The sequence below is a fragment of the Rhagoletis zephyria genome, unplaced genomic scaffold, assembly GCF_001687245.7.
Source record: "Rhagoletis zephyria isolate East Lansing unplaced genomic scaffold, Rhagoletis_zephyria_1.1 Rzeph_scaffold_05312, whole genome shotgun sequence".
Lineage (NCBI taxonomy): Eukaryota > Metazoa > Arthropoda > Insecta > Diptera > Tephritidae > Rhagoletis > Rhagoletis zephyria.
In genome coordinates this window covers 159-11,690 of record NW_016162395.1, presented here as the reverse complement: position 1 = coordinate 11,690, position 11,532 = coordinate 159, and the positions used below count along the sequence as shown (strand labels likewise).

The following is an 11,532-nucleotide window of genomic DNA, read 5'->3' as shown; positions in this document are numbered from 1 at the left end:
TCTTGGACCGCAGCTATTAATATTCCATGCCTTCCCGTAAAGACAGTTATCTCCTCGATCTTGCTCTGGGGTCCGTTACAGTTGAATTGTAGCACCTTTGTGTGCCTTGGGAGACAGATTGTGATATGTGGTGTTAAAGAGTTGTGTTGCCTGCCGGCCCCTGCTGTACGTGCTGCAAAAGGGGGTGCTGCCTTGTGGTGGGGGTTGGCGGCGTCGCGGGGGAGTGATGCGACGCGGCAGCACAGCAGGGGCCCACATAGGCAAGAGTTGCACTTGACTGATGTCACGTTACGGTATATTCTGGACTGACAAACAGAGCAGATTGTCGGAGGGACTAGGAGTTGCCGGCGGCGGTGTGTGGGTGCTATTGTGTTTGTTTGTGTGTCTATTGTTGTGTTGTGTTGGGGTGTGGGTTTGTTGATTGTGTGCTGCCCAGGCGGGTGGTGGTTTGCCGTGGAGGCGGTCCGGTTCGTACAGCATGGGGCCACGAACAATGTGGTCCATTGGCGGTGCGTAGGTAGGCCCGAACAGTTACGGAGGTGACTCCACCCGTCACAGGCATTGCACCTGACCGAGGTGGAGTTTGTATGCAGTCGTCTCTGGCATACGCAGCAGGTGTAGATTTTTGGCCCTGGGTTTGACTCTATGCCAGCCCTGAGCAGAAGGGTGCGGAGAAGATGTAGCCCTAGAATCGAGCAACGTTTGATGGATTTCGCCGACCTAAACGGGGTTAGATCGCCGAAACAACAGCCCTTGGTCGGGTAAAACCCGAGTCATTCCGGTACGTAGAACCGGCTGTCGTGGGAATACTCTCTATTTCTTCGCTTACTTCGCATTTCATTTCAGTCCCAGGCATGAGTATAAATATTTCTATTTCTTCGCTTACTTCGCATTTCATTTCAGTCCCAGGCATGATTATAAATAAATTTTTGTTAGTGTAGCTGGTAGTTAGGCAAGTGTATATGACATTGATTGTTCTTTTTAATAAAATAATGTAATTACACACTTGCAAGTTTTAAAAAACAAAGCTCGTAAAGCCATGGAAGAACTATCTCGCTCTGAGGAGTTATATTTTTTAGGAGCAATAAATAAACTGCTCACATGTTCGGCTCACTCGTGAATTTGCATGTGATGTATTTGTCAAATAGTTTATTTGTGTTGATGGCATCATTTTTATTTTAATCGCTCCGAGTTTTAAAGTGAAGCGAACATAATACTTGAAACAACAAAACTGCAAAGCTTTTTATGCCAAACTTCAAATTCAGAGACTGACAAAAAACAAAAGAACGAATCTCGATAAATCGATGATAAGAAAACAAGCAAGCAAGAAACTCAAGAAGTGTTCCACCGTCTCATCCTCTTCAAAGCAGGATGGGAATATGGAGTTGTCATTTATGCCTGTCAAAGTCAGGTGTTTGTGCCACGTGAAGTGACCAGTCAGCAGTCCCGTCTTCTCAGTGAGAGAAAAAACTAGATAGATGAGATTGAAGGCAACATGAGTTTTGACCACCTGCATCCACTCGATGGTTCCCAGTCATTCCTGAGCGAGGTATCCACCCAGTTTCTTATGGTGGCTTCGATGGCCAAAGTGGGTGTGCTATAACTGGTTGCGGATCGAGGAATGCCTGGTATAAGCCAACTGTGGCAAAATGGTCCGATGTCTCATTCCCAGGCACTCCCGAGTTGCCCGGCACCCAGCAAGTAAGCAAGCTCGTTATCTTTACCAACATAGTTTAGTCGAGACTTGCATTGCCGAACTAGTTTGGCAGTACTTAGATAGAGGACTGGCCAATGCCTTAAGTGCAGCTTGGCTGTACCTGTAGACAGTTTTGGAGCCATCAGTGAAGATTCGGCCATGTGCGAGTGCGGGCTCAGTGCTGGAATGAAACCAACGTTACCCTCAGGGAACTCTCTCTCTCTATAATGTCTTCAACAAAGGTAATGGTGCTGGCATTACCCTCAGATAACTCTCTCTCTCTAGAATGTCTTAAACAAAGGTAATGGTGGCGTACTATCCTGTAGCATTGAAAAGACACAAGTACCCAAATATCTGCCGCCGGCAATTTCCGCAAGGCCTCACTCAGTGTTATACTAACATCCGTTTCTTTTTAGTCTGGAGGTGGCCTTTAAGGCTTCCCCACGTATGATGACACAAAGTGACGGTAAGTTCACCAGTGCGTCAAGAGCACTATACATTAAAGTTAAATAAATAGGCTATTAAGCAACCATTCGGTGCTTTACTATCGAGACCAGATAATTTTTCGTGGACCCCCACTTACAACTCGTGGACCCCGATATTTTTTTACGCCAACGTAGACCCCTGACGAGTCTCCCGTGGACCCCTGGGAATCCACCTGAATCACTTTGGGCATCACTGTAGTATCCGGAAAATGTATTTGTTTTTATTTTTTATTTAGAATGACGTTTTTGGTATATAGGTATATAGAGCTATGAATTTAAAAAATACATTCGCCTTTGACCACTATGTTCTGTAAATTTCCCAGTACTGCAAAGCTTTTGCCATTCACCTTGTCGTGACAAGAAGTTATTTGTTTGCTTACGGTTCATATCGCAGCTCAATTCATCCGAATATTTATATTCACGTATCCCCTGGGTAGCGACCAAATACCCGCTTGGGAGCAAGCTAATGTGACAAGACGTATAAGCCCGCGTGCGCTGGGTTTGGGTCCCTGCACGTTAACACCCTACCCAATGAAAAAAAACCATGCCTCGGATGATATCCCCTTATTTTGATTTCGATTACGGCAAACGTATAAAGGACTATGATTTGAGGGTATGCACCTGGAATATCCGGACCCTTCATAGAGATGGGAAAATAAAGACTGACATCACCGCCATCCATGAAATGCGATGGACGGGGCAAGGCAAGGAAAGAGTGACCGATTTGTCTCATTGTCCGACTGTCTCGTGGCCGATTTGTCTCATAGTCCGATTTGGCTCATATTCGAGATATAAATATATTGGTAACGGTAGGGGCAATATCTACTATTGTCAAAAAAAGCTGCAATGTGGCGCTGGAGTCGAGTTATTGGTAAAGTCAATCGGAGACACCAAATATCAAAGTTAAATTACCAACGTTAAATCAATCACAAGAACGATGCGGTCCATGCTTTACGACGACTAAACAGAATGAGGACTATTCTTGATAAATGCCTACAAATACAATTGTAAGACTTCTAAGGTATTTCGTCTGAAATAAGTATATGCATATTGGATTTCTGTGGACTAATGATACTCCCCCATTTTGAAATTGCCATAAACTGTACTATACAGATTCAAGGACGATTCATCATCGGACCAGATAATTGTTGCCACAAGAACTTCTTCACGGACATAACGTTTTCATTAGGTTATTTAAGACGGCAATGGAGGATATGCCTTCTGACGACCACAAAACCAAACCTGAACGTGAATTGTTGGTAAAAACGTTGGACCAAATGTATAAATAAAAAATTAATTTTGAGCGGGACGAAGTCCGCAAGGTCTGCTAGTAATAACATAAAAACCGATTTGGATTTTTTTTAACTCGTAACTTCAATTCCAGTTCTGCTTAGATAAAAAAAATTTAAAACCAAAGTTTTTCTCTACGGGAAGGCTTTGATGTTATTGAAGAGATTAAAAATAATTAACTCAAATGGAAGATACAAAATATTTCAAAACAATTAAATAAATTCAGTCTTGAAAAGAAATTAAGGAAATTAAGTAAAAAAGTGACAACTAAATCGATGCATTAACACCACTGGAAATATGAAAATTTCGAATTCCGTCCAATCCTTGAAATAAACTGAATGAAAAACAAAACATTAAACTGTACTTAGATGTTTTGTTGTTTTTCGATCATATTTGGAAGCATATTTACTAATGTTTTAATGTTTCCTGCTTATTTTCTTCGGTCCTTCTCATCACACATCACTTTAACTGAGGCACCACTTTGTAGTTTTTCCAGAATACTGGTTAATCACAGAAATGCAAAAAGTTAAAATTTTGTGTGCGTGGCATGCATAAACAAAGAAAGTTGTAGGTATTGAGGTAAAATTGTTTAAAAATTGCACTTATAAAGGTTACAATGTTTTGGTTTTAGAGACTTGCATTAATCAAGGAATTGCACGTATTGAGGGTTAAGTATAAGGTTCAAACTAAGAAAAACGCGTTTTTATACCTTATGTCCAGATTCTGAGGAGATATTCAAAATTTTAAGTAGTTATGCATATTTTCTGTGCATCAGCTATCTATACTTTATATAAAATTAAAGCCCAAAAAAACGTGAAAGCAAAACAGCCGATGTACTGGGTCGATTTCTATGATTCACGTTTTAAAATGACATATTCTACCACAGTAGGATACAGTGGTATTTTTAAAATGAAATTTAATAACAAGCGTGTTTAATTAAAGTATTAAGTTGGTTAAAAATACCACGCATTGCTAGACCCTTTGTCTTTCACGCGTTTGTGCTTAGAGAGCATCAACAAACCAAATACATATTTCTCTCTATTCTCTTCTCTTTTTATACTCAGCTAGCACAGCGCAAAATAAAAAAGAATCTTTGCCAGCTTCAGGCATGCGCAAGGCGAAATTTATGTAGAAGCAGCTGTTTTTGTTTTTTTTTTACTCCATAATGCTGCTTGCTGCGATATCGGCACATGCTCACCACAGTATGCTGACTGTAAGCTTCTTGGTGTGGCATCAGTGATCGGACCTCAACCACATTGTCGTAGATCTACCAGTTTTTTAAGCATCTACCACTCAAGGTCTGAAATCTACCACATATTCGCGTTTTTGAGTAGTTTTATTTTTGCTTGACATAATTTTCTTAATTTTAAGAGCAAAAATTGTCCAACACTAAACACCATGATTCAATAATACAAGGTCTTGTAGTTTGTGACAGCTAAAATTTGACACTCCTTTATCTATATTTGTATTTTGGAAGTAGGAGAAAGGGGATGAATGTGATCGCATTTTGCGAAAACGGTAGTAAAATGGTACAACAAAAAGTACGCAAAGTATACAATTAAGAGTAAAATGTGTATTATTAATTCTATACGAATTTGCAATATATTTGGTGTTTTAATGGAAATACTAAAAAATACATAAAAATATGCATTTTTGATTTAAGTTATTCGTCATTTCCGGGAACAAATCTAGAATACCGACCGTTCAGCTATGCAAAAACGAAAAATGCAGATCAATAGAACTTTTTATGCTCATTTCAACCATGCCAAAATGATTTGGCGCAAGTAAAAAATGAAGACGTTCTAGAAGGTTAAAGTTCAGTTTTTAGATATTTTAAACCAAGGAATGAAACCGATTCAAAATAACGTTCCGGTTTGGGTTTCGGTTTTGCCAAGTGTTTCGGTTTCGGTTTTGGTTTCGTTCTTCAAAATTTATTTCGGTTTTGGTTTCGGTTTCGTTCCGGTTCCGGTTTTTCACAGAAATTTTGTTGGTATTATTTAAATCACAATGCCTTAAACGTTGAGGAAAGAAAATCGAAAATTACAGTTCACTGATAATATCAACACTAGGTTCTTTCCCTAACAATCCGGACCGGATTTGGTAATTAGAGAATAAGAGAAACATTTTCTTTCAAAAATGGAACAAAGTTCAGAAGTACGGAAACGCAAAAACCCACATTTCGTGCCCACAAGTCGAGAAACAGCTGATTCACGTTGTTCTTGTTTTTGTCACTTATACCATGTTCTGACCGACATCGGAAACATGTTTTCGTTGCTAAAACTTTTTTTTTCGATTATTTATCGAAGTGGAAGTCATATTTTATCATCTTTAATACGCCATTTCGGATTTATTGTTAATTGCCTGGCCAAAGCAAAATAAGAATGAAAGTTAAAGGTTGTAAATGAAAAGAAAATGAAGGAAAAATGTTTTGGTTGTCGGTCAGAACATGGTATTAAATGCAAACACTTGGAAATTGAATGTTGGTTTCACAAATTTGATTTTAAGTACATTAAATTAAGTACAATTANCTCGGAGGAAATTTCGGGCTATTTCGGGCAGGAAGAAGAATACACTTACGATCGAATACGCTCGAATTTTCGCTCTCTATTACCCATTTTGTTGAGTACAGGCATGATTTCTGGGCTATTTTGGGCACACGCGGGATCTCGCATTGCGTACGGGAAAGAAGCTCCTTAAATATAATTAATCGATTATCGATTCACAACAACAAAGTCATCAGCAGATTTTTGCGAAAAGTTACCTTGCCATACTTATTTACTACTTAACAAGAAATTTAGCAAAATGTTGCTGATTTTGGTTAAATAAATCATTTATTTCTAAGAAATTTGTATTTAATATTTTTGTAAACTTCCGGAAACCGATTGAAACCTGTGATTGAAATGGTTTCGGTATCGTTCCTTTTCAGGTCAAGATAACGGTTACGGTTTCGGTTTCGGTTTTGAAAAACGAAACGGTTTTAAACGGTTACGGTTTCGGTTTGGGTTTCGATTTCATTCATTGTTTTAAATATTAATATCTTATGAGCTTTATAACCGATTAAAAAACTAATGACGTCACCATAAAGATAATTAATTTGTTCTTCAGCTGATGTACATAATTTATAGCTTTTTGTATTTTTAAACAAAAACCACTAAAAAACGAACAAATGTTATTTTTTCATGAAATAACCTTTTTTGAAAAAAACTGCTAAATTAATAAAGAAATTTATATTATTTAGAATGAACAAGTTATTATCTTTAGTTCGATATTACATATTTTATCATGATCTACTTTTGGGTTTCAACAATTAAGTGATAATAAAAAATACAAATAAACCTCTTATATCTTCTTTATTTTTTACATGTGCCAAATAAATTTGGTATCGTTGAAATCAGCGTAAAAAGTTCTATCAATCGGCATTTTTGGTTATTTTATAGCTAAACGGTCGCTATTATACACTTGTTCTAGAAAATTACGCAAACGAAGGTGACGCCAACGAATATTTAGTATGAAGAAATTTTGGTTTTACTACTAATATCACTTGAAACTATCGAGTAAGCAACATTCTCCACAAGTAAAGGAGCCGATTTTATGTGTGGGAGCGAGAAGACTGTTTTATTACAAAACCTTTCTATTATTGAATCATGACTAAACACTATATGGTAAAAAAATTATATAATACAAGATTCCGCACTCCCGGCGACGACGAAATTTCTCAAGTAAAATAAACAAATCCGAATGGGAGGATAAATAAACTGTAAAATAGTAAATTTTTTCAGTAATCAATTTTTCGACAGAAAACGCGGTTTTATTGTGTTAAATTACAAAATATATGATTTATAAAAAGAATTAATAGCGAAAATGTTAAAAAACGGCGATTTTTGTGGAAGTATTAGCAAATTTAAATGCATGTAAGGTTTCTGAGGCGTTGTTTACTTTTAGTTGAAATTTGTAAAAATCGGCAAATCCCAATTAGCTGCTTCTGGAACGTGCCACATTTGTTCGCTACTTCGTGATGTGATAAAAAGAAAAGCTGGAAGAACTCCGCAAGGTTGCAGAAATCTCTTAAAATATGTTCGAAAAATATCTTAGTATGGAAGGAACTGCTTTACACTGTCAAGGAAAAAAATTGCCAAAAGTCAACGCAATTTTTAGCAACTTAAATCTTGCACTTTCTTATACAAAAACTAAATTTTTTTAGAGTCTAATTAAAAGGTTTGCCATTTGGGTGAAACCTTGCGGAATTTTTTTGAAAGTTTGATCCAAACCCAGAGATCTACCACATTTTTTGTTTAAATCTACCACAATTTTTTCCAGATTCTACCACACAGAATTTGTTTAAAGTGCGATCACTGTGTGACATACATACATACATTGATCTTCTTCTTATACATATTTCTCTTTATTCTCTTTTCTTTTTATACTCAGCTAGCACAGCGCAAAATAAAAAAGAATCTTTTCCAGCTACAGGCATGCGCAAAGCGAAATTTATGTACATGCAGCGCTGCGCCCAAAGCGAAATTTATATATGTGTGCTATGTGTGTATTTCGTTAGGCAACTGTTTTTGTTTTTTTTTTACTTAAAAATGCTGCTTGCTGCCAAGAATGATAGAATACAAGATTGCGCCAATGAGAGGATTTTTGAGCGTAATTTTTGCGTGACGTCATCTTGGTGCAATTTCGAGAGAGAAATGCCAAAACACATATAAAAATATGTAAAGAATGCAGAAAAATATGTTAATTTTAATATTACACGGCCCAATTTTGAGGGAATCAATAAATATACAAAGATTGATTAATTAGGAATACGTAGCAATAATTTTGGACATGTAGCCCTTTAGGTAAGTACGATTTTTAGCACATGAAAAAATGGATGTATTAAAAGTGTTTGCAATTTCAGGTATATCTAAAGGAAGGTGCGCAGAAAAGTGAATTTTTGGACTCGCCATTGTAAAAAGCCATGCAGAGTGCATATTTATATTTGAGGACGGTAGCCAACCACCATAAACTCCACAGCTGTTGACTCCACAGCTTTTATTTAATGACTTTAGTACCATTTTCGAGAGGATGCATGAGTGTGGCTTCTTTGGAAACAAATATTCTATGTAAGTAAAACATAATTTAAGCTGAACTTTTAAATGTATAATAATTTGGGCACTGTTTTGTATTAGAAACGTAACAGCGCGGTAAGATGCCGCTTGAATTAGCGCCTGGCGACCTTATCCACTGGAGCATTACCTCATACCAGCACTAAAAAGAATCAGGTACTAACAAAAATAACTAGGTAGTGAATTTCATGTATCTATCACTCGTCCAAGCGCTTTTGCATCTGCTCTACCTCGTAAACGTGTTTTTTTGTTTTGTTTTTTCATACTCGCAGGTTCATATTTTCTCGCTTTAATGTTTCTCTACTATGCATGTAATAAGAAGAAAACTGTTCAATAAACCAAGATTTTTAGTGCTATATTGCTTTTAAAAACTTACAATTTTGCTTCCAACTCTTCAACTTCCTGCAAACTGCTGTCATAATAAAATACTTTGCGAGGTGTTGAAGTCGTGGGAATATCGGAAAGATTTGCTTCCGTAAGGCTATTTTCCTTATTATTCACACTTTCATCAGATATATTTGCATCAACAGTATCACTCGCAACGGCTATAGAAACTTAGCTACAGTATAATGTAAAATATTATATAAATGCAGATTGTTACCTGCAGTGGCAACGGCAGTCTCACTCTGTTGAAGTAACTTGCGGACAATTCTTTTGTTTTCCCTGTGCTGAGCTCTTTCCGCACGCTGGGAATCCCCCAGATTTTCTTCGTAAATGTTAGGCACCGCACCACGTTTTAAACGACGAAGTTTTGCAAAACCTGAGGCATTTACAAAAACAATGTTAAATGCAATTAATATGAAAATACACAATATGTTACCCATTTCGAACTGTGTATTATTTTCAATATCTTCGCTAGTAAAGTGCTTCATGCACGCATAGCTCGATTTGGTGTTTAGTGCATCTCCTCGCCGGCAGAACTGCTTCCACTTTTTCGCCAGATTTGCGTCCGTAGGAAACGAAAAAAACATATCGCACGCTTTCCTTCTGTTTTAACTATTGCACTTTGCCACGGCACACTTCATTTTGCTTTGTAATGTCTCAATAATTGTTTAAAACCACGCAGAAATATTAACGCACAAATATAAAAATTGTTATTTGGTTCGTATGCTCACAATCAACAATTGCACCAAGATGACATCACGCACACAGCACAGTATACAGTAAACCAGCCATTGACAATATGCTTATTTGAAAATTAATACATGAAATATTGTGAATGTATAGGATTTATTTGTCATCAACCCATAGGCAGCGACTGATGCAAAAGTACCCACAAATGTTTGTTGATGCATTTGACATGTAAATTTGAACAGCAAAATTCGTAAAAAAATACTAATAAAACAAAAATATTTTTAATTACTACGTGGGAAGTGGGCGTGGTTATTGGCAGATTTCGCCAAAGTTTAACACTATCCTAACTTATACCAAAGGCAACTTCGACACCGACTTTCGTTAAAATATCTAAATTTTGTTCGAGTTAGCGTGTTTACAAACAGAGAGGGCTGAACTAGTTCATCTCGTAATTTTGAATATTTTGATATATATGTATGCATATGTGTACATATGTACATACATTTTATACGGTTAACAAACGCGCTTGCTTATCTGCATAAACCGTCTTTACTTGGATTAATTCATGCATTATCCCCTTTCAAATGTGAATAAGCGGCTGAACAAATACATACAAATTTCGCGCATTTGAAAATTAGAGAGTTCTACCTTAAGCTATGTAATAATTGTTTTACCGCCTAATCGATGGGACCATTTTAAAAAGTCAGCCCGCCATTACTCACTCACGTGTTCGGAACACGGTTTGACTTATGTAGGAACTGCGCCCGGTTATAATCGCTTACGCTTCACGCTTGATTTGCTTGGGGTTGTGTGTTAAAACAGAAAAATACTTGGAGTTATAAAAACTTTGGTTATGTAAGAGTTAGAAAAAATAGTACCTCGCGAATTTTCCGCTTTCTGAAATTACAAAATTAATCTTCTTAAATTTTAGTCATGGTAAATCAAATCTTAAGAAGTGAGTTGTTTGACATTTGGAGAAGTGTTGCTGAAACTTCTAAAAGACAACAGGGTGTCCGTGATTATGTGATTAGTAAATTGAAAGAAATATCTGATGAAAATGCTCGTTCCGAAGTAAATAAAGTAAATTAAGTAAATGACTTTAGATTCGTAATCAGCAACCCAGAAAACCCCCCGGTACCCAATTACATAGAAATCTACCGATTTTTTTTTTAATTTTCGTCCGCCATATTGGATCCGCCATTTTGAATTTTTGGTAAATGACTTTAGATATGTAATCAGCGACCCAGAAAACCCCCAGATACCCAGTTTCATAGAAATCTACCGATTTTTTTGATGTGTACACATCTTTGGTTTCGGTAGGGGTAAAATTTGCGAAGCTGTAACGCATATCCCAGCACAAAATTTCGAAGGGCTTAGCATGTGTGTTTCAGCATAAAATTTTTATTTTCATTAGAAGCACCCTGTGTTTGCTTACCAAATGGTTGCATACATTTAGGAATATGCATAGTAAGAGGAAATGCGCTACAATTGATTATTACATCCGATTATTTAAACTCCGCACATGCATACGGCTTTGTACCTATGTACGTACATAAATATGTATGGACTCATTTGTTGCAACTAAAAAGCAAGGCGAAAATTAAAAAAAAATACTGAAATCATTTTAACCGTTGATAACTGATGAACATACATGAATATATGTATGTATAATATGCATATGTATAGATGATATAATAGCTCTGATCCAATACTTTTCGTGTAAAATCCTGGAAGAAGGTCAAACAGCAAAATCACTCTCTGAAGTGAGAGTAAAAAGTGAGTAACAGCAGAACGTATGGAACAAAAAAGCATCGGATAACATCCTGCAACATGAACTGCATTTACATGAACCACAGATTATATTCCGAAAAGAAAAACT

General features: G+C 36.8%; 1 protein-coding gene across 1 annotated transcript; it reads right to left on the bottom strand.

The window, feature by feature from the left end:
• Positions 1 to 8,853: 8,853 nt before the first annotated feature.
• Positions 8,854 to 9,427, bottom strand: LOC108371936 (uncharacterized). Its single transcript, XM_017627558.1, has 3 exons — positions 9,400 to 9,427; positions 9,181 to 9,339; positions 8,854 to 9,124 (listed from the first exon to the last, which is right to left on the bottom strand). Exons 1-3 carry the CDS (start codon positions 9,401 to 9,403, stop codon positions 8,952 to 8,954), a joined length of 336 nt encoding a protein of 111 aa, XP_017483047.1. The 5' UTR covers positions 9,404 to 9,427; the 3' UTR covers positions 8,854 to 8,951.
• Positions 9,428 to 11,532: the final 2,105 nt, after the last annotated feature.